The sequence below is a fragment of the Phoxinus phoxinus genome, assembly GCF_949152265.1.
Source record: "Phoxinus phoxinus genome assembly, chromosome: 1".
Taxonomy (NCBI): Eukaryota; Metazoa; Chordata; class Actinopteri; order Cypriniformes; family Leuciscidae; genus Phoxinus; species Phoxinus phoxinus.
In genome coordinates this window covers 23,114,483-23,137,753 of record NC_136876.1, presented here as the reverse complement: position 1 = coordinate 23,137,753, position 23,271 = coordinate 23,114,483, and the positions used below count along the sequence as shown (strand labels likewise).

The 23,271-nt window shown below is 38.1% G+C and overlaps 2 protein-coding genes across 8 annotated transcripts; one reads left to right on the top strand and one right to left on the bottom strand.

Annotated features, from left to right (window-relative positions):
- Positions 1–12: 12 nt before the first annotated feature.
- asphd1 (aspartate beta-hydroxylase domain containing 1) lies at positions 13–9,942 on the bottom strand. 3 transcript variants are annotated; one of them, XR_013796368.1, is made up of 9 exons: positions 8,467–9,081; positions 8,292–8,367; positions 6,964–7,406; positions 6,653–6,859; positions 5,393–5,600; positions 5,103–5,216; positions 2,460–3,132; positions 583–619; positions 13–481 (listed from the first exon to the last, which is right to left on the bottom strand). XR_013796368.1 is itself a non-coding variant. In XM_079602266.1 (8 exons), exons 4-8 carry the CDS (start codon positions 7,387–7,389, stop codon positions 3,023–3,025), a joined length of 1,065 nt encoding a protein of 354 aa, XP_079458392.1. In that variant the 5' UTR covers positions 7,390–7,406; positions 8,292–8,367; positions 8,467–8,665; positions 9,560–9,942; the 3' UTR covers positions 1,517–3,022. The 3 variants fall into 3 exon arrangements, 2 of the variants coding, with proteins under 2 accessions (XP_079458392.1, XP_079458393.1); XM_079602266.1 differs by lacking the exons at positions 13–481; positions 583–619 and adding an exon at positions 9,560–9,942 and having other exon boundaries at positions 1,517–3,132; positions 8,467–8,665; XM_079602267.1 differs by lacking the exons at positions 13–481; positions 583–619 and having other exon boundaries at positions 1,517–3,132.
- Positions 9,349–22,813, top strand: sez6l2 (seizure related 6 homolog (mouse)-like 2). Of its 5 annotated transcripts, none has more exons than XM_079601813.1 (19): positions 9,475–9,947; positions 11,532–11,610; positions 11,724–11,852; positions 11,937–12,158; positions 12,311–12,441; positions 12,661–12,853; positions 14,116–14,301; positions 14,433–14,616; positions 15,118–15,281; positions 16,607–16,801; positions 17,396–17,534; positions 17,621–17,817; positions 17,902–18,096; positions 18,271–18,465; positions 19,722–19,913; positions 19,996–20,034; positions 20,138–20,255; positions 20,644–20,755; positions 21,477–22,813. In XM_079601813.1, the coding sequence occupies exons 2-19, from the start codon at positions 11,553–11,555 to the stop codon at positions 21,504–21,506; spliced, it is 2,679 nt and encodes an 892-aa protein (XP_079457939.1). In that variant the 5' UTR covers positions 9,475–9,947; positions 11,532–11,552; the 3' UTR covers positions 21,507–22,813. The 5 variants fall into 5 exon arrangements, with proteins under 5 accessions (XP_079457938.1, XP_079457939.1, XP_079457940.1 ...); XM_079601814.1 differs by having other exon boundaries at positions 9,810–9,947; positions 11,488–11,610; XM_079601812.1 differs by lacking the exon at positions 21,477–22,813 and having other exon boundaries at positions 9,349–9,518; positions 11,488–11,610; positions 20,644–21,470.
- The last annotated feature ends 458 nt before the right edge of the window (positions 22,814–23,271 follow it).

Below are 23,271 nucleotides of genomic sequence, written 5' to 3'. Positions count from 1 at the left end.
AGAATAGTGGAATAGAAGAAAAAATTAATTAAATCAAATGCTCATATGACAGAATGAGAAATATCAACACGGAGCAGATGGAAAGATATTTTGAGAGGATGGATAAAAGTAGATGAATGACATCATTATAGCTGCCTCATTATAACAGCTTGTGTCAGGGATCAGCCAGGCTCCACCACCACCACCACCACCACACAAACACAGAGATCGCTGTCACCTGAGTACTAACACACACCTGCACATCATCTGATCATCAGCACAAAAGCACTCACCTGTCTGGTCTCGTTTGAGCAAGAACTCACTTCCCTGTTACTCTTACCTTCCTACGATTGATGTTTAGTGTGATCGTCTACCGTCCTGTTTCTCCAAAGTCTCCATCGTCTTCCTGGTTCCTGTCATCGCTCAGCTACTTACCTCTCTCCGTTCCACTGTGTGTACTCCAGCGATCTCTCACCACAGCGTCCACGACCTCCTTCATCATCTGCAAAAGAGCCGCAGACTGTCAGTGTATCTCACCATCATTATTCAAAGACATTCTCCATTATCGTCACCGCTACTCGTTTCAATAAATCTGTTTCTTACCAGTATCATTTTGTCTTGAGTCTCTGTTCCATAACAGCTTGAAGACAAGAGATGTGAAATGCAAATTGATAAACAGATATGTCTATGAGGATCAAAACGCACCGTAACTATGAAGACTGATGGTAAAATTGTGATCACAGTGTTTTGACATCAAAATTGTTTTGTCTGTTTTCTGTTGAATCAAACTCACTAAACAGGGCAAAATAATAATTATTTATGGATAAGAGTGAGAGAGGACACTAGAAACTGCATCTCTCTCGAAATCAACACTTTTGGGGCAAGGCTGTGTTGAAAAAACAACAAGGCCAATAAAAACATAGATGGAAAGTGAGAGTAGAGGGAATGTGTGTGTGTGTGTGTGTGGCATCTGTAAACATCCTTAATTGCGGGATTTTCTTTCTTTTTAAAAAAAAATCTGGTGGGGTTGTGTATAATCATAAATAGATGTATACATATTTTTTTTAATAAAATTATGAATATAAAAAGATTACAGTAAATGATGAAAATATTAAATGTTTATTTTTATTTTTATATATATATATAATTATAATCACACCATTCAAAAGTTTAGGGTCAGTAAGGTCTCTTCTGCTCACTTAGGCTACATTTATTTGATCAGAAATACAGTAAAAACTGCAATAATGTGAAATAATATTACAATTTAAAATGACTGTTCTTTAATATGTTAAATGTAATTTATTCCTGTGATGCGATGCATTTTCAGCATCATTACTCCAGTCTTCAGTGTCACATGATCCTTCAGAAATCATTCTAATATGCTGATTTGATGCTCAAGAAACATTTCTTATTATCAATGTTGAAAACATTGAAGAAAAAAAGTGTTCTGCTGCTTAATTTTTTTTTGTAGAAACGGAGAGACATTTTTCTCAGGATTCTTTGATTAATAAAAAAGTTCAAAAGAAAGCAGTTATTTGAAAGCATTTATTTGAAACAAAAACTTTTGTAACATTAAAAATGTATTCACTGTCACTTACTCACTGTACTTTAGTCACACTTTTAAAAAAGAAATTCAAATCCTTGTCCTTGTGGTGAAATGTTTTTGGTCCCCATGATGAGGAAAACAGTTTAAAAATCATACAGAATGAGTTTTTATGAAAATGTAAAATGCAGAAGGTTTTGTGTGATGGGTAGATTTAGGGGTAGCGTCAGTGTAAGGGGATAGAATTTGGTACAGTATAAAAATCATTACATCATTACAGTGTGTGTGTGTGTGTGTGTGTGTGTGTGTGTGTGTGTGTGTGTGTGTGTGTGTGTGTGTGTGTGTGTGTGTGTGTATGTGTGTGTGTGTGTGTGTGTGTGTGTGTGAGAGAAAAGTATAATGGCTGTTTAATCTTGTTTTGTGTCCAGTGTCCGGTGTTAAAGCACATTGTCAGATTAACTGTTGGGATTATAACATCTGTTGAAATATATCAACCACTTTTTAATACAAGAAAAAGGTTTATCTAACACAGAAAAAAACAATTCGTTCCACATTCAGAATTATGGCTAAACTGATCGTCTAACGCATTAAATCACACGCACATTATTTCTAAACACATGATCCTGTCTGTCTCGTCATCTTGCCCTGTCTCGCATTTTTGATTGTACACAGGCCCCTATACCCCTCCGTGATATTCTATCCTCTTTATTTTCTGTTTCTCTGCTCACACAGGGTTCAATGCAGGAAGATAAAATTGCTGACAGAGGAGACCTCCAACCTCAGGTGTGTTTGCGTGCTGAGTGAGTGTAACTGTCCTGCTGTGAGTGTGTGAAGGTGAAAGTAAACTGAAACTTCCTCCCCCTCCAATGTCATCAGCAACTAGAGAGTTTAAATTTAACAAAATGTTTTATTTGATGATCAGATGATGAATACATACTTGATTTGCAGGACAGTCATCAAGTGCATTGTTGGCAACACGATCAAAATTCACGACGCATGCAATTAGTCTGGTCATATACAGAATGCTGTCTTCAGTGTGCTTCACAGGTCTGAAAATAAATTGGCATCTGATGAAATAAAACAAGATTTATAGCATATCTGTGATTCGCGCGTACAGTATTTACGGAGAACCACGTATCACAGTATACATCAGAGAGGTCAGGATAAGAAATCAGGCACAAAAACGATAGAACAGGAGCGCGGGATTATAAAGACAGGCACAAGTCAAATGTAGATATGAAGTTTGAAAATTGTTCGCATGTCATCACAGTATCTGTGTGCTCAGGGCTCAACAGTTCTGCAGTTCTGATTGAACTACTTCGACTAAAACATTCCAAAAGGTTTCGGTTGAACAGAGACACGTTAAATATGTGGTAGTTAATCATAAATCTCCTCAGTGTGAACTTTCAACTTAGCCAAAAGGTGTTTTGCGAACTTTAAAACAACATTTTCCGCATTTTGCTACGACATGAAGTGGGTTTGACCAGTGCATCCTGGGAATTACTGCTCAGGGGCAAAAATGTAGTCTAGAGCCTGTCTCTCCGCTGCAGCCACATTAGGATGCCACAGGTCCACACTGAAGATAACTCTAGGACCATCTTCAGCCCCTCCTGGAGGACAAACAGAAAAATGTTGCTTATGTATGATATCTCTGTAGTATCTTTTACAGTTTAAAGTCACCATGAAATCAAAATGACATTCTTATTCTTATTTTTTTTTATGGAATATTGCAGGATTTATTAAAAATGAATAGGACGCAGGAGAAGAAAGTTCAACACTCTTAGGGCCTTTCCAAATACCAGTTGCGGTCTTTGCACTTGACCACATGTCTTCTTAAATGACATATTTCCTGTATCTGGCCCAAGTAGGCGTGAAGATTGCAAGTGTGTGTAGAACTTTTCATTACCCGACGGGACACACTTGCAAAAACGCATTTTAAGCTTTATTTTAAAATATTCAATACTTTGAATTTTAAAATTAACTTCTAAATGTCTGGTCAGTAGTCCCTGAACAGAAGAGCTTCTAATTAAGTGATAAAAAGCTGTTGCAAATTTTGTACAAAATACACATAGCCTACTCATCTTTGCACCAATAAAATTACACATTAACAATTTGTTTTACTACCAAATTATATGTAATATCTATATTAATTTAACTTACAGTGGAATGTTTTCTTCGCTATCTCGCAATTTCGGGGCACGCGATTTACTAAACATGCATGATGGGATACGCTTAGCCTCGAATACCGCTTCGATGCGGTATTCAAGATAGTGTGCGTTTAGAGTGTGTTCAGGGCACCGCACGTTGGCATTTTTTAGACATGGGACAGACTTGCACACTTAATCCCTGTCGCGTACACATGCTCTCAATTGGCCAAGACTGCAAGTGTGGGTATTTGGAAAGGCCCTTACTTGACATTGGATAATAAAGTGAGATTAAATGCATAAAGTATATGTGTGACCCTGGATCACAAAACCAGTCACAAGTCGCACGGGTATATTTGTGGCAATATCAACAACAATACATTGTAAGGGTCAAAATGATAGATTTTTCGTTTATGCCAAAAATCTTATATATATTTTAGGATATTAAGTAAAGATCATGTTCCATTAAGATATATTTTGTACATTTCCTACAGTAAATATATAAAACATTTATTTTTGTGAGTGAATGCAGCACAATCGCGAACATAAATGTTCATTTTATTTCATATTATTTTTGCTTTACCTACTACACTACCGTTCAAAAGTTTGGGTCGGTAAACATTTTTATTTTATTTTTAAATTATATATTTTTATTTAGCATGGATGCATTATATTGATCAAAAGTGACAATATTTTTTTACTTTTTTACAAAAGCAGCACAACTGTTTTCAACATTGATAATAATAATAATAATAATAATGTTTCTGAAAATCCAACATCACAGGAGTAAATGACATTTTAAATATTTTTAAATAGAAACAGTTATTTTAAAATGGTAATCTTTCACAATATTACGGTTTATAATGTTTATATAAAAAAAGAAAAGAAATGCAGCCTTGTTGAGCATAAAAAACGTACAAACCCAAACTTTTGAATGGTAGTGTATGTCAATAACAATTTGCGTTGGTTTTGTTTCTTGATTTTAATCAAATCTTTTTTAAGAGAAACATCTGAGACCCAGTTGACACAAATGAAAAAGCATCATGCTCATTGAAAATTATCCATGTGCCCTCTCAGATTTTTGCTTATGTAACACTCAACTAATCCCATTTTACACAAATGCAACAGATTTTTTTTTTTCTTTGGTCATGTCTTATTTCATCTAGGGCATGTAGTGGGCCAGGACTACCACTGGTCCCACCTCAGAAACATAAATGCATAGCATAACTTGCATAACTCTTGCATAACCGAAAACTCCATTTAGTTTTCTGGTCTATGAAAGAGTAATCACTGAGGAGTCCGATTTTCCTCGATTCTTCACCTTCAGAAAGTCTATTATCTTTATTGTTGTAGTTTGGCAAGTTTATTGTTGTAATCTCCTCTCCTTTAGCTAGCATATTATGGTTAATGAGGTTTGTACAATGTAGTTTTCTGACCATTATGTGAGATGGTATGCAGAAAGGAGTCATCCACAAGGAGGCAGTGTCCCTCTGACCAACACTGAGGCTCCCCACCCACCACCAGCTCACACTGAGCAGGAGTCTGGAGACCTGACACAGAGACAGAGCAATTGCAAGGAGAGGAATTGCATGAAAAAACATTGACATTGTGTTGGTGTATTATACATTTTTCACACACGCACACACGCACACACAATTGTTTACAGGTATTCCACAGAAGAGGATCAAGCCACAAAGTTTTTCTCAGTGATTTAGTGTTGACTTACCCAGATGGCAGCGCAGACGTGTGTTTGTAGGGCCATAGGCCCCTCCCAGTGTGGCCCCTGGACCCAAGAGCCAGAAGCCAGCGGACCCCAGAGAGTTACTGTTGATGAAGGTTCTGAGCGAGAGGAGGGTTCGGTATGTGCACGGACACGCACGGCAGTTACTGACCACACACACCCCAGCAGTGTAAAGTGGGAACACTGTCTGGCCCTGAGAGATGAATACATGAGCTCATCATATATGCAAATGCACACAACACATTTTCCTTCTCTATTTGCCTGCTGGGAATCTTTTGTAACAGACACAGCATCTTTGTAGCCTGATTATTATGAGATAATGATGAATTGAATGCAAACAGATCCCTAACAGCAGTGCAGTATGGATATTGATTGGAAGATATTAAGAGAGGCTGACAAGGACAGCCAGAGAATGAAAGGTGAGCGAGCATGCTGGATGAAATACAGTGAGGCAGAACACAAGTGAATTGTTTACCTAAAAATAACATTTTCAATTTGCTCCCTCATGTTCTTTTAAACCCAATTGCTGTTATTTTTCTTCTTCTGTGAAACACTAAGTGAGATACTGTGAAGAAACTTCACAGCAGCTAGGAAGGATATTTTCAGGGAATTACAACACACATTTTGATGTGTTGATCACATAAAGCTATCATTGCTATATCATCTTTCTGTCTATATGTCCGTCCGCCTATCCGTCCATGTCTGTTGACTGCAAAACTAAGATTTGACATCTTATTTCTACATGAATCATACCTGTTTTGTGAACTGGTTTATTAAATATATATTTTTTTAAAAAGCTATCGCCTGCTATCCTGCCAAAGGCCTAAACTGATAAGAATAAACGAATGAAGAAAATTATAATAGAGAGAAGAAAACTGGTTGTCTTCCATGGGACGAAAGGATTATTTTCTTCTATCTATCAATGTAATCTATCTATCTATCTATCTATCTATCTATCTATCTATCTATCTATCTATCTATCTATCTATCTATCTATCTATCTATCTATCTATCTATCTATCTATCTATCTATCTATCTATCTATCTATCTATCTATCTATCTGGAATTTAAAAGGCATTCTCAATTCAGTTGTGAAAGCCACACAATTCTGATGAACTGTGACTGTATAGTTTGTCCGGACGTTTAAGAATCAAATTAACAGATTTCACTGCGACTTTTACATTTGATACTATGACACATTGAAATTCCTGAAATAGCTGCTTGAGACTAAAACGTTTAGTCACCTTTGGTCCTGGGTAGCTCCACACTAGCTTTGTATCAATCCCCCTCTGGTACACTGCCTGAAACTCAGCAAGGATTTTGGGATAACTGGCCTCCAGAACCTCAATGTCGTGACGATGAGCATCCCTGGGAAAGAAAGGTATGCTGGGAACATCTGGGAGGTAGAAAAGATGAGGCTTCTGAATAGATGGGCGATCATTGTTCCTGGCCTAGACAGCAGCGAGGAAGAAGTGACATAAATGTTAAGCTACAACACAAATATTCAAGAAATTGTAGATAAACCTCAAGTTATCCTATTTTTCCCATCTCTGACCTGATTGCGCAGACCCTTGTGAATTCGCCCCATGCCGGCCCAACTGTAGCGCTTAGCATATTCCTGTAGTGCTCTATACAATTTTCTGCTTCCTGCTGAAGCGTCGGTAGGGAACGGGGCATGGCTCAACACCGGTGTCAGGTAGCTCTCTGTTCCCTCCTCATCCTCCACCGCCTCCATAGTGATGGCCGCAGATGCTTTAGGGGCAGAGTGTATGGGGTTGATCGGGGAACGGCTGGATGACCGAGAGAATGAGGACCGGCCGGAGCTGCTTTTCAGCATTCCAGAGTGGGATGGTGGGTCAGAACCAATGCGGTAACAGTACCAGAGGAAGAGGAGCAAAACGGTCCAAAGGAGCCCGCTGAGGGGAGGACCACCTAGCAACGCACATGGGGGAAGCGGGACCAAGTCCAGAGACCAGGACATAATGCTGAGAGAGTGAGCTTCACCAAGAAAGAAAGAAAGAAAGAAAGAAAGAAAGAAAGAAAGAAAGAAAGAAAGAAAGAAAGAAAGAAAGAAAGAAAGAAAGAAAGAAAGAAAGAAAGAAAGAAAGAAAGAAAGAAAGAAAGAAAGAAAGAAAGAGAAAAATAATACTTTTATTCTGCAAGGATACAGTTATTCAACATGATATTCATGAACTTGTGCTTGATACATGAGACTTTCTTCGGTCTGTAAAATCAATACACTTTGACTTATTTCCCTTCCTCTGTGTTTAAGAGTAATGTTTATGAATAATTATTCAGCTGACCACAGGTAATGAATGGTAACACTTTACAATAAGGTTTCATTAGTTAACAATAATTCACTTCTTTAGTTAACATGAACTAAGAATTATCAATACATCTACAGCATTTATCAATCCTAGTAAATGGTAATTCCAACATTTACTAATACTGTACATTATTAAAATCAAATGTTATTTAGTTAACATTAGTTAATGCACTGTGAACTAACATGAACAAACATTGAACAGCAGGATTTTTACTAACAAAGATTAATAAATATTGTAGCAAATGTATTGCTCATTGTTACAGTTCATGTTAGTTAATGCATTAACTAATGTGAACAATTGAGACCTTATTGTAAAGTGTTAATATGAATCCATTCGAAGATATAGAGTGCTTCTCTCTCGGTCTATTGCATAATGATTCCTGCTGCAGTCAGTTTGTGTGGTCGCTTTCATTCTCAGAACTCACGTTGCTGAAACATTTCACACGGATATCCGGAGAGAGCGTGACGACGGAAAGAACCGATTTTTACCGAACGTTAGGCTACAAGTTACCATTCGGAGACTTTAAATAAGCGGTGCTGTATGTGTGTTCGCTTACCACTTCTCCGCGTCTTACTCAGTCTCTCTTTCCCCCTTCGTTCTCACCACGTCCCTTCCTCTGTTTATCTGCAGCCCTGAAAATACAGTAAATTCCGCATTCAATGCTTCCGTAAGGATGGAAGAACGACTCCTCCTTCTTTACGGAACAGACCGAAGATGTTTTTTTTTATTACCTTTGTCCATGTACTGACGCATCGGAATCAGCCAGTCACTCGTTGCTGGGTTGTTAAAGCTGTATTTTAAAATTCTACCAATCCTCTTGCTGCTAGCCGAGAGCCACCGGGGCAAGTTTCAGCACCGAGACGCTGGACAGCTCCTATGCAGAGCGCCGTCTACGTCTTGCGCTACTGCAGTACAACCACTAGTGTGGCGCTAGTGAGATGGACACAAAAACACCCTCAAACCAACCAAACACCACACTATAGAGTCCGATTAATAGTGGCGAATCAGTTATTTCGAACAGTTGTGTTCAATGAACACTAAACAGGATCCAAAAACGGTTCAGTGATTATTTTATGTCATCACGTGGTCACTGGCACTAAACCAGTGGTTCCCAACGCTTGTCCTGGAGCATCCCCAACACAGCACATTTTAACGTCTCACTTATCTGAAAACCATCTGAGACTTTGGAGTAAACAGTAAAAAATCTGTGTGTACATTTGAGTGTAACAAGTGACAAAAATAGCTATTTATTGCAATATCTGACTTAATTCTCATGAGAAAGCCTTTAGTTAACCTTATGAATCAATTGAAATGTTATTTATTTTACTTTATCGGTGGTAAACATACTTTTGAGGCCAGGGCCCCCATGGTATATAGCCCATTATTCCCATAATGGTGTTATGCAAGGAATTGTTATAGATCTGATTATTTAATTTTTTTTTCCTCTACAGAAAATGGCATATTTAAATAGCACATTTCTGCATAGTCCATGTGATTTAACAAGAAGCGCGTTTTTAAATATTTGGTCCGCACAATTTTCATTATTTATTGAATATTTGTGACGGTAGAAGAAACATTAAGATAGCTCGGTATAGGAACAAAAAAGAACAACCACGTGATAAACCGTGTCAGTGAGAGTGTTGTTGTCTCGAAAAGTCTTCGGGCACGCTCAGTCCGTGGGTGAATCGTTCAGAACGGATTTGTGAACCGGTTCATTAGACGAACCGACTCCCAAACATAATTCGGACATCGCTAATTGACAGTCAACGCGGCAACCATACGGGTAGGAATCTGCTGCCATCTATGCCTGTTCGTTCCACTCACCTGCTACCTGCTATCCTGCTATATATAGGCCTAAACGGACAAAAATTAACGACTGAAAAAAATACAATCAAGAACGAAGGCAAACTGTTTTTTCCCCCGTTGTGTCGAAATCGTTACGGTCTTCTCCTAGGGTTCGAATGGAACACCAGTGTTTGACAGCGTTCGGGAGCGTTCTGGTGATTCTTTAAAATCCGTTTGACGCGCAGCGCCAGTTGTGGTATTCTGGAGGGGTGGAGAAGCGAGAGACGGAGGATCACGCTAGAAACGCAGCAGCGAGAGCGGTGCTGGAGGGGAAAACACACGAAATATTAAAAGAATCACCAGGACAAGAGAAGAAACCTAGTGGATTCATCCTGACGAATAAAAACAGCGAGACTGCGTATTGCGGGTGCGTATGTTCTGTTTCCCTCTGGTGTTTTCGCGAGCTTGTTATGTCGCGCGACAGCCAGCTGCATAAAGATGCAATGGATGCGTTCATGAAATCATTGTAAACCATTTATATTGATCCAGTATTGCTTTTCGTTAGAAATTTTGTTTTGTTTTTTTGTTTTCGTCTAGACAGCTTGCTAATGCTTTATTTTGGGGGGAATGGGCGTCTTGCGTCATAGCAAAGGATAAGAGGAAATGTTTTTGAATCGCGTCTGAATAAATTATCTGAACGCTTCTGCCCGCAGTGTCAGCAACATCATCTGCCAGCATATTTTATCGTGGACATCATTTCTGTTAGTGTGGGTATTATAAAATAATGACGAGCCTCAAAATGTTTTCATCTTCATCTGTATTATGACCCCTTTTTTTATTTTTATTTTTTATTTTATCAGCGTCGGTGTGTGCGGTAAATACTAAATGAGGCTCGTGATGGTGACTGGGCCACTAGAAGCCCAGACCTGCTCTCTGCTACCTGCCTTAGCGGTGACATCATTGATCACTGAACGTGGGACCGTCAGGGGCCATATGTCTCGTGCACTGTCAGGCCTCGAGGGCCACGGGGGGGCCATAATAAGATCTGAAATGGCAAAAGCACCTTTGGGGGAATATTTTACGAGATGACGCATTTCTGGAGTTTGTTTATTTTAAACCTCTAGTTTTTAGCTACTTGTCATCATTAATTATTTTACATTTTAGACATAAAAATCCTATTCACAAAATTAACTCCTACTAAAACTTTAGCTTTAAAGACCCCATAAAATAGTTTGACAGACAGTTTTCTTCCTGTATTTCCCGTTGATTGCAAGTTTAGGTAATAAGCTTTGGTTAATGTGACGGTTGCACCAGGATTTATATAGTTGGTTTCAGGTATGGGGAGGGACATTTTCATTCTCAAGACTGAGCATATGATTGGAAAGAAATTGCTAGTATGTATGGGATGACAAATGTTCTTGAAATTCTCTAATGCTCACCAAAGATGCATTTATTTGATTAAAATGTAGTAAACCGGTAACATTGTGAAATATTATTACAATTTAAAATTACTTTTCTATTTTAATATATAATAAAATGTAATTTATTCCTGTGATGTAAACATGATCCTTCAGAAATCATTCTGAAATGCCAATTTGCTGCTAAAGAAACATTTCTTATTATCAATGTTGAAAACAGTTTTGCTGATTAATATTTCTTTGGAAATCGTGACTACATTTTTCAGGATACTTTGATGAATAGAAAGTTCAAAAGAACAGCATTTATTTGAGATTGAAATCTTTGTAACATTGTAAATCCTCATCATGATCATGTTTTCACAGGAGAGTCAAATTTTCATGTATATCCACTTTTAGGAGTACACTAGCATATACTGTGTAGATGACTTCAAATCTAATAGACAGGAAATAAAAGTCACAAAACTCTTTAATTTAATGTGTTCTTTAAGACCACAACCTTTGACTTACAGTCTTCCTTAACTTTGATATTTCCCATTTTTTCCCTTCTAGATACCTCATACTACTTATTTTCTCTCTCGTTTGCTTGCACCCAGGCTGTCCTCTCAAATTAAATAATGGTGTCCACAGTTTTTGCTGTGACACTGTCTGTCACACTGCTGCATCTGACTTTAGGTAATGTACACATACTTTTGTGAGTGCTTTTCTATGTTTAAATATTCATGCAAGGTGAATGTACATAGTACATGCCGATCACTTTAAGTCTGATGGTTCCGTGGTCTTTTCAGGTGCATCTTTAGGGACATCAGACACTGAGGCTCCTCCCACCGTGACCTCTAGTCCCCGCCCCTTGGGAGAACTCCTCCATGCTGCACTACTGAGTAAGGAGTACCTGGGCCACACCCCTAATAGCAGAGGTCAGTCTTTCCTAAAAAGAACACAGCAAACTGCATAATTTCAATAACGAACCAGTTCATCTATATCTGTGATTTAACTCACAGGAACAACAACTAACCCGACCCAGGCCATCCCGTCCATCAGAGAATCAGAAACCGCCTCCACAGTGATGTCACCAGGAATCCTCACTACTGCAGTGACCTCATCGGCTGCACCTCATGCAGGCCAATCAGGTTTTGGCGGTGCCGTGACATCACCGCCAGCTGAAGAAGAGACCACAACTACTCTAATTACTACAACAACAATAACAACAGTGCACACCCCAGGTATCATAACCAACAATACCGCATAACAGTTGAGGATATCAAATAATTTTCAATATGAAAACTTCACAGATTATGTCCCTCAATGGGACCATTCAAATGATTTCTAAATTAATTTAAGTTGACTTTAAAACTTTTAAACTGTCTCTCTCAAGTTCAATGCAATGCCAGCCTGTCAGGAACGGAGGGAATAGTCGAGTCCCCTGATCCGCTCTCATCTCCCTTTTCCCCCCTGGAGTGCACCTACAGCATCACTGTGTATCCTGGATATGGGGTTGAGATACAGGTGTGATAGCCTCACCGTTAGCAAGGTTTCCATTGTACCCTCATTTAGCCTCTCTGTGGGTCACTATGGTTACTGCCTGTTAACATAGCTGATGCATCTTGTTGGCATTTGCATGGGGGATGTCATTTTAATGAGTTCTGAAATCTTTGCCCTTGATACAATCTTGGGGAATGACATCATTAGCTGTTGTTATGGTAACGCCATCTGTCTGTCTTGAAGGTAAAGAAAGTAAACTTGTCCAAGGAGGAGTCACTTACCCTTCTGGAGCTGGGTGGGACAGCTCCACAGCTTTTGGCCAACGAGACGCTAATGAGCGAAGGTCAGGTGATTCGTAGCTCAACCAATCAAGTGCAGATCCACTATAAGAGCCTGAAGCAAGCCAATCATGGTGTTTTCAGCTTTCATTATCAAGGTATTCATTTTTCTTTTAACTACTGTTAAACCAAAAGTTTGGGGTATGTAAGATTTTTTTAATGTTTTGGAAAGAAGGCTCCTGGGCTGCATTTATGCTGAATACACACCATGTTGTAATTTCGACGTCCTACTCTAACCTGTTCACGTCCTCGAATTGGAAGTTATGCATTTCTATGGCAACACTATCAATGCCTAAATGAAACGGCAGCGATCAATTGGTACAGCGGTCACATGGTGCAAGTTCTACGAGGATGTGGATGCTTTTTACAAGTTGGAATGCCGGGAACATTTTATTGTATTTATTTGATTATAAATACAATAAAAACAATGGTATTGTGAAATATCATTACAACTGTCTTAAAATAACTGTTTTCTATTTTAATATATTTTAAAATGTAATTTATTCCTGTGATGTCAAATCCGAATTTTCAGCATCATTACTTCATTCTTCTACCCTGGAAATCCAGAGTTCTCGCAAGAGCACAATTTGAATTTGCTCAGCGAGTCACTCTGGCATCGAGTAATGATGCTCATAAACTATGCCCTTGTAGCTGAGCTGCACCAATCACATCGGGTTATCTATGTATATATAGGTGGGCCAGAGGCGAGCTAAACAGACGACGACAGCGCTGCGAGGTCGAAGTCATAAGTTAACATTGCAAGATGGCTATGGATGAACACCAGTTGTTTGAAACGGCTTTGGCCGCTACAATGAACAAGTTAGACTTGGCTTTTTATCTAAAAGACGGCGCTCGTTTCTTAGCAAGAAGGAAGTTTTTGCTGTTTTGCCGACCGGATACGGAAAGAGTCTAATCTACCAGTTAGCTCCGTGTATTGTTGTGATTGGTCGTAGTGTTATCCAATTGCGTGCAATGATATTTTCAAATGCCGCCCCTCGAGTTGGGCGATTTTTATTACTCAATGCCAGACCCTTAATCTTTCGGATTTGGGTCTGGATTTCCAGGCTAACATTTTTCAGTCACATGATCCTTCAGAAATCATTCTTTATAAAAAGGAATGGAATGATGGAACCTTATTTTAAAAAGTGTTTTAGAGATATTTAGTAACATTACTCATTATAATCTTTACTGTCACTTTTGATCAATGCATCCTTGCTGAATAAAAGTTTTAATTTCTTAAAAAATATATATATTTCTCACCCTAAAACTTTTAAACTGTACAGTAATTGAATTGTAATTTGTCTGTTTTGACATGACAGGAATGACAGAATTGTCTTATTCTTTTAAACATCCTCTCCAGCGTTCCTCCTGTCCTGCTCGTTCCCCCTCTCCCCTGAGGCCGGTGGAGTGACTGTAACTGATATCCATCCCGGTGGTCAGGCTCACTTCCATTGTGATCCAGGATTTGAGGTCAGAGGTCACGAGGTTGCAACCTGTTTGAACTCCACCCGACCCAGATGGAGCACCTCAGAACCCCAGTGTGTGGGTGGGTTGCATTTGTTCCCCGTTCAGTTATTTACTTATTTATTTTGTTTCATTATCTACAGTGGCTTCAAGACACCACCTCCATTTATTGTCTTGAGTATAAGCATTCACATGTGTTTTTGTATATTAAAGCTGTATCTTGTGGAGGATGGATTAGAAACGCTACTGTTGGCCGCATCCTCTCTCCAACCCTCCCCTCTGCAAGTAACCATAGCAGCGGTAACAACCTGAGCTGTCATTGGCTGCTGGAAGCCAAGGAAGGCCACAGGCTCCACCTTCATTTTGAGAGGGTGGCTCTTGATGAAGACAATGACAAGTAAGAGTTCATGTCTGGCTCACTCATGTATTAAGTTACTTATCTTATATCTCTGTTAGTGTTGGAGAAGCCACTTTAAAACTACTTATGATTCAAAGTAGACTTCTTTCAAAAACATGAAAAAACGAATTCCAAACTTTTGAACAGTAGCTATATTACTAAATTGAAAAAATAATGGTAAATAGCAGTATTATTGTATACATCTTTTTTTTTCACTACAAAAAAGTTGACTAGAATGCTGTGCAGGGAGTTTATTCAAAAGAATCAGTGAATCGTTGAATCTTGTTTGAACCAGTTCATTTAAATGAGCACACTATTTTTAACCTGTTTTTACATTATAGACTATTTTTAACGTTCTAGTTTGCTGCTGATAAACGAACATCCAAGATCTACCTCTTCTTCCTGCACAACCTGTCATGATCTTGATTCTTCCAGAAATCCTTTCACACCTTTCCTAATGCAGTTTTTGTTCCTTTTCCATGCCCCTCCTCCCTTTCCTAGGCTGATTGTGCGCAGTGGGAATAGCTCTACAGCTCCGCTCCTCTTCGACTCGGATCTGGATGACGTTCCAGAACGAGGCTTCGTGAGCGAGGGAATGTGTCTCTATGTGGAGCTCACAGCAGATTCCTCCTCCATCCCACTGCTGCTGGCACTCCGCTATGAGGGTAAGACAACCTGTTAAACATTCAACAAAATAGTTTTGTTCACTGTTAAAAATGAGTCTAAGGCTGGATTTACACTGCAAGTCTTAATGCACAGTCCGATCTTTTGACCATATCCGATTTTTTGGCTTGCCTGTTTACATTCACTTTAGACAGGGCTGCTATCCGATGTCTGTGTTTACATTTATTCTGTGTTTACATTTATTCTGTGTTTACATTTATTCTGTGTTTACATTAATTCCCGCCCAAAATTATTTACAGTGATCGTTTTACTATGCACATGGTAGACCCTGGTTTTGAATGACCGTGCTATTAAAATTATTTATATAATTCATGTCTGGTGGTCATGATTATTTGCCAGCATGGACAAAATAACAGCTGTCATGACTCATGAATGTTTTGCAGTGCTAAATCTGACGGAACTGATATATAGTCCAGAAATAATTTTCGTGTATCTACATCTTGGATCTAGAATTCTGAAGTGAAATAAAGTAGCCCTGTAATATTTTTTAATGAATTTGACTGAATTAATCAGAGAGAGACAACGAGAGAGAGAGAGAGTGTGCGGGCGAGTGAGTAACCTAATAGTGAAGCTTGTTGGTTTAATTACAGAGTAGTTATCTCCTCATTGCTGAGAAATATAATGTAGCTTTCAGTAGTGATGCCGTTTTATTTGTAAACGTCACGGGTAGAGGTTGAAAACCAGCTCCTGAATGTTTCTGTGTTGGAGCAATGTCTTTTCTTTACAAAGATAGCGTTCCCACCTCAATAAAAAGCTGTGAGCGAGCGCATAACGGCACGTCTGCCTCATGAATAAAACAACATTAAAAAGCTATCTTTGTGACGTTAACGTTTCGTCCTCGCCTTGTGGTGGGTTATAATTCGAAGGGGAATCAGATGTGCGTGTTTATACGTAGGTCGAATGTCCAGATATCGGCTATGTATCTGATTTGAAACCACATTTGGAAGTGGCTCAGGTCGGATGCGGAAAAATCATATCTCGTGCGGATTTTTTGTGCCACAAATTCCGATCTGTGTCAGATGTGAGTAAAAGATTGGATTTTTTGTACCAGTGTAAACGCAGCCTAAGTATATTTCATCACTATAAGCCATATAAACCACTAAAAACTTTTTTATATTTATATAATTCTTAACAGATGCTTGTCTAAAGAATGCCAAATGCAGTTGCTTATTGTGATGTCACACTAATTTCAGGAAAAAGAAGAAACTCAAAATTAAAATGTTGTACCTTCAAGTCTGGGTTCTAAAAATACTTTCACTCTCACTTAATAACTTCCCACCCTTCCTCTTTTTCCTATCTCTTTCAGCCTTTGATGGGGAACACTGTTATGAACCTTACCTGCCTCATGGGAATTTCAGCAGCAGCGACATCACCTTCCCTCTGGGTACTATAGTAACCTTTTCGTGCTCTCCTGGTTTCGTCATGGAGCAGGGATCAGGAGTTATGGAGTGTGTTGACCCCAATGACCCTCACTGGAATGAGAGTGAACCTGTCTGCAGAGGTATGACATCACATATAACCTAATATTTGACACATATACCTGTACAGCAACTGTACACTACCATTCAAAAGTTTGGGGTAAGTAAGATTTCTTTTTTTTTCTTTTTTTAATGAAAGTAATACTTTTATTCAACTTTTATACATCAAATAATTCTCCTTCAAATAATAGCTGTTCTTTTTAACCTTTTATTCATCAAAGAATCCTGAAAAATGTATTCTGATTTTCAACTGTTTTCAGCATTGATGATGTTAATAAGATATGTTTCTTGTGCACCAAGCATATTAGACTTATTTCTCAAGGATCATGTGACACTGAAGACTGTAATGATGCTGACAATTCAGCTTTGTCATCATCACAGGAATAAATTACATTTCAAAAATATAAATTGTAATAATATTTCACAATATTATTTTTACTGTGTTTCTGATCAAGTAAATGTAGCCTTGGTGACAAAAGAACCTTCTTTCAAAAAACAAATCGCACAATGATATGTTGATCATCATTAGAACTGTCAACTTAACTCACTGATTAGTAAAATTACGAAGAAAATAATCCTTATAACATCAACATTCCTCCTCTTTCTCCTCTTCGCAGCTCTGTGTGGCGGGGAGCTCACGGACACAGTGGGAACAGTGTTGTCTCCTGACTGGCCACAGAGCTACTCTAAAGGGCAGGACTGTGTGTGGCAAATACATGTCAGCGAGGACAAACGCATCGAATTGGATGTTCAAATGTAAGAATATCTATTTGATTGTGCCAGTTTGTGTTTAGATCTATTTATGGTTTAATTAATTCTATTTCCCTCTCTTTTGCTTGCAGCTTGAACATCCGCCATAATGACATTCTCACTCTATTTGATGGTCATGATCTGATGTCGCATGTGATTGGACAGTACCTGGGCTCAAGAGAGAGGTTCAGGGTTGTATCAGGAGGTTCAGAGGTCACCATTCAGTTTCAGAGTGATTCCGACGACTCGACGTTTATACTGAGCCAAGGCTTCCTCATTCACTACAAAGGTAAATACATCAAAAGGGTTGTGCCTTATTCAGTTGTTTTGTGTCACTGCTTGCTGTGATGTCACTTCCTTTCATTTCTTGCAGAGGTGGAACCAAATGACACATGTCCTGCCCTTCCGCAAATTGAGTTTGGCTGGAGCAGCTCCTCCCACCCATCTCTGGTGAGAGGCAGTGTGTTAACCTATCAGTGCCAGCCTGGTTATGACATCGTTGGCTCTGACATAATCACCTGCCAATGGGATCTCTCCTGGAGCAACAACCCGCCCACCTGTGTGAAAAGTGAGCTGAGTTATATATATATTTTTATGGTTAGAAAACACTTTGAAATAGTTCACTGATAAGTAAAGGATTAAGAGTTATGACTTTGATTGGTAATTGGATCATTTTCCGGTTTAATTAATTGATTAATATTGTACACACGCTCTTTTTCTCCTGGCTTTGATGTGCCTTCAGTCCAGCAGTGCCCTGACCCAGGAGAAGTGGTCAATGGAGCACGCTCAGTACATCCGGAGTCTGGTTTTGCTGTGGGAACTGTGGTACGCTTCACATGTAACCAAGGTTATCAGCTGGAAGGCCCGAGCCAGATCTCCTGCCATGGCAGAGACACCGGCATGCCCAAATGGAGCGACCGCAGCCCAAAGTGTGTCTGTGAGTACATGTTTGTAAGTGAGGTGTGTGAGGGATTGCATCTGGTCGCGAAAAAATAGATTTTCAAACAATTATTTAAAAAATCTATTGATTCCCCCCCCCCCCCCTTTTTTTAAGGCTGTCAAAAGGAATGCATACATGCATATGGTTAAATACATTGAATTAAATTAAAATAATAAACAAGAAACAATAAGTAAAAATAATAATAATCCTGATTAAAGATTGTAATCGATTTAAAGTCTTATTAACAATGGTAAATTATTAAATAATGTAGTACTGTTCAAAGGTTTGGGGTCAGTAAGATATTTTTTAATAAATACCTTTATTCCGCAAGGATGCATCAAATCGATCAACAGTGACAGTAAAGATATTTACAATGTAACTAAACGATTGTTATTTCAAATAAATGCTGTTTGAACTTTCTGTTCATCAAAGAATATCACGGTTTCCACAAAAATACTGTATTAAGCTGCACAACTGTTTTCAACATTGATAATGATGATACATGTTTTTTGAGCTGCAAATCGTCATATTAGAATGATTCTGAAGGATCATGTGACACTGAAGACTAATGATGATGAAAATTCAGCTTTAACATGAGGGAAATCATTGTTGTGTCCATGAAGATGTGAAAAAATAAATCTAGCTTACACATTTACCCAAGTTATTATACGCCTGTTTAACCAAAGCTAATTTGGGTGGGTTTCTTCCATCCCCATACCCCAGTCACCTCTCTGTCTTTTACGGCCCTGACGAGAACGTCGGTCTCCTCGGCTGTGAACCGCTCCTGGCGTGCGCCTGGCAAATCCGCCGTTATAATAGCAATCAGTGTTGCCATGGAACAAGCGCGCCTGCTCTTAAAGGGAATGTGAGATGACGCTCTGATTGGTTTATTTCACGTTACGCCCAAACCAAACCACACCTATGAATAATGAAGCTACTTCAGACCAACCCATTTTAGATTTGTGGATTTTGGGATCCGCCCACAAAGTTACTTGATACTTGCATTTGATACTTGCGTTTCAGATCGTTAAAATAGGGCCCGATATGTGTCAAAACATCAAGGTAAATTTGATTTCTGATGTCATGACACCTTTAACAAAAACTTACCGACCCCAAACTTTTGAACTCAACTGTGTGCAGGATAAAACTTTACTGATAAAGCTAAAGTACAAGTACAATGAAGATTCATCTCTAATGTACTAACCTATAAACCATCAATCAAACATATTGTCTGCTATATTTCTGCTTATCAGTAAAATATGATCCATGCCCAAACCCGGGTGTGCCGGACAACGGCTACCAGACTCTGTACAAGCACAGTTACCAGGCAGGTGAGACGCTACGTTTCTTCTGCTATGAGGGCTATGAGCTCATTGGGGAAGTCATCATCAACTGTGTCCCAGGACACCCCTCACAGTGGAATAGCCCACCACCCTTCTGTAAAGGTATGTGAACGTGAACTAGTCCAATACATTGAGTCGCCATTTTTATCTGAAGAAATTAAAGTCACGTTTTATTTGTTTTTAGTTGCCTATGAAGGGCTACTGGACGATCATAAATTGGAGGGTAACGTTGATTATCATTGTATCAGTGATATTCATATTGCTTTGCTAATCTTGCCCAATGTGTGATGTAATGATGTCCATGCTATTAACATTCCTCTTTTCAGTTTCTCAGTCATTAGAGGCGTCTCATCAAATGCTGAGTGAGAACATTGCATTGGCTATCATCCTGCCAATCATTCTGGTCATCCTTCTGATTGGTGGAATATACATGTACTACACCAAGTAAGTTTAGGAGGCTTGAGTTTTTGAATGCTTTTGGTTTGAACGTTCATTTGAACATGTTTTGATTCATACATTATTATTTGTTAATGAGCATTATCTCAGAGAAAAGATTCCTCTGGAATTTTCATGATGTCACCAAGGCTGCTTAAGTGTTGCCTGGAAATTGCTAAATAAATAAATAAAAGAAAGGTGTGGATTTTGTTCTGGCATAAAACGTCCACTTTCCATGATTTCCTAATCCAATTCAAACCTCATCTTAAATAACTCACATTACCAAAGAAAAAGGGCTTGTAAGTGAATTCAGTTATTTTCCCTGATTATTGTCAAAACCTTCTTCACAGCTGCTCCTTATTTAGCTCTTCTGTGCTAACACCTCTCGCCGTCTCAGTGTGTGTAGGTGGCAGTGGAAACCGTTGTTCTGGAAGTCTCTCTCTCACACCCACTCATACAGCCCCATTACAGTGGAGTCTGATTTTAACAACCCTCTCTATGAGGCAGGGGTAAGATGCTCACAACCAAGTGGAATTTGTACTTATTAACTATTAGGATGTACAATTGAATACCAAATCAAATGCATGTTCTCTTTAAGGAATCGCAGTCTGTTTGCTATGTTTGATCTCGTGTATCTAATCTTGGGAAGCCTGAAGTTCATTGTAGTCAATCGGTCTGGACGGTATAATTTAAATGACTCACTGATTCATTTGAGTCTCTGAGCAGAAGTCACAGCACAGCATTCTCTATCATATTTTATGTGTGATAAAACATCATATTTTATGTGTAGAATATGTATAGTAAGTCTCTTATGCTGCATTTATTTGATAAATAAATGTGATAAACACAAATCAAATTTTGTGAAATATTATTACAATTAAAAAAAGTTTTATAGTTAACTATTTAAAAAAAAGAGTAATTTATTGTTGTAATGGCAAACCTGAATTTTCAGATGATTTTGTGCTCACGAAACATTAATTTAATTTGATATAAGATATATCGTAGATCAAATTGTCTGGCAATGAATAGAGTAGACTATTTCAGAATCACTGTATTATGCTACCATGATCGATATGATGGACAAAATTGTATTGTAGTTGCGAGTCCTATGCAATTATTCTTGTCTCACTAAATGCTACAAAGTGTCCTTCTTTTTGGTGTTATGGAAATGGCCACCCTAATCCTATATGCTTGTAAAGTGTGTTTGTTTTTCCCTCTCTCTCACTGTAGGACACGCGAGAGTATGAGGTGTCTATCTGAGACGAGTCTTTAAATGAATCCAAATTGTGGGTAAATGAAAAGGAGAAGAAAAGGAAGGATACTGTTATTTTTCTCTCTCTCTCTCTCTCTCTCTCTCTCTCTCTCTCTCTCTCTCTCTCTCTCTCTCTCTCTCTCTCTCTCTCTCTCTCTCTCTCTCTCTCTCTCTCTCTCTCTCTCTCTCTCTCCGTAATACTTTAATTTGTTTTATTCCATTAATTACAACACATAAATCTCACTTCACACAGTCTCTCTCTCTCCTCTCTCTTTGCCGTTTCACTGATGTATGTGTTGAACAAGTGTGTGTGCTTGTGAGTTTATGCAGGTGCCTCTGTGTGTTAGCGTGTTTACATATGTGTGTATGTTATTGGCATCAGAGTAATGAAGTACTGAAAGCAACAACAACATTGTTATAATTACATACTGTAAGTATGATTTCTACAGTCAGGCATGTTTTGTAACAGAAGGTTTGGTGCCTTAAGGACTGTAAAGTGGTGAAGGATTGAAAGAAAAATAGAAAGTGAGATGGGGAGAGAAAGAATGAGAGAGACTTTGACACAAGTGAGACAAAGATAAGTACACATACGTATATAATCCAAAATACAAGCACTATACTCTCATGTTTGTATACAGATACATGGCCACACATTCATATACATGGACATGATGAGAAGAACATATTGAATGTAAATATTTTGATTGAATATTGAGTATACAAAACGGATTCAGTGCCAAAATACATCCCATAATGTGACGTCACTTTACATTTCACTGGTTGCCATAGTATTTCTCACATTATTATGTAAAAATGAGGACAATGCCAGCATTTCATATTGTTCTTTGCTGTTTCTTAAAAATCTATTTCTGCTTGATGTTGAATGACCATGTTTCAGAGGAGCGGAATGTCCTCTCGCTTACGGCACGCAACGATTGTATATTTTACCGCTTCAGCTTAGGATTCATGATCAATTATACTTACTGTCATTGTTATCAAAGTTGATGTTGTTGCATATGCACTATGTTGAGGAAAATATATACAGAAAAAAACTGCTTGCTGTGATGCAGTAATCAAATTTAAATGCTTTTTATAAATTGCATTTTTTAATTTTATTATTTATCTCATTGTTTCTTGTTAATATGCAGTGACTTTTGTCTTTTCAACTGTGCCATTACCAGAGCCCATGTTGTGGAGGGCTTTGTTGCATTATAGTATTACTTGATTGTTATTTATTTATCAACATATTATACTTGTCATGAAGACATTAATTTGCTGAGATTTAAGATGAAATAAAAGTCTCTGTTGGATGGTGAACATGTCTTTTATAAATGAATCTTTATGATTAATAATACTACTAATAGGCTACATATTTCTTGCTATGAGCAAAAGTATTAAGTATTAATAAGTATTATCTTAAGTATCTAAGATAAAATATTATATATATATATATATATATATATCTAAGATAAAATATTATATATATATATATATATATATATATATATATATACACTGTATGTGTGTGTATACACCCATCTATGTATTCATATGTGGGTATATGTATATTTATACAAACAATACAGACACACACACACATACATATATTATACATACACGCACATATATTATATAAACAAAACTTATCTTAGATGCGATTAATCCATTTGAAAGCACATACACGTGTGTGTGTGTACATATATATATATATATAAATACTAAATGGACAAAAGTATTGGGTATTTTATATTCTAATTCAGTGTTTCAATCAGA

Excerpts from the sequence above, each read along its gene's own strand:
- asphd1 (XM_079602266.1), bottom strand. The coding sequence starts at position 7,389 with ATGTCCTGGTCTCTGGACTTGGTCCCGCTTCCCCCATGTGCGTTGCTA. Across the intron at positions 5,217-5,392 it reads ACGTCTGCGCTGCCATCTGG|GTCTCCAGACTCCTGCTCAG; the intron begins GTAAGTCAACAC and ends TCTCTGTGTCAG. Across the intron at positions 3,133-5,102 it reads GCATACCATCTCACATAATG|GAGGGGCTGAAGATGGTCCT; the intron begins GTCAGAAAACTA and ends TTTGTCCTCCAG.
- sez6l2 (XM_079601812.1), top strand. The coding sequence starts at position 11,553 with ATGGTGTCCACAGTTTTTGCTGTGACACTGTCTGTCACACTGCTGCAT. Across the intron at positions 16,802-17,395 it reads GAGTGAACCTGTCTGCAGAG|CTCTGTGTGGCGGGGAGCTC; the intron begins GTATGACATCAC and ends TCCTCTTCGCAG. Across the intron at positions 18,097-18,270 it reads CCCGCCCACCTGTGTGAAAA|TCCAGCAGTGCCCTGACCCA; the intron begins GTGAGCTGAGTT and ends ATGTGCCTTCAG.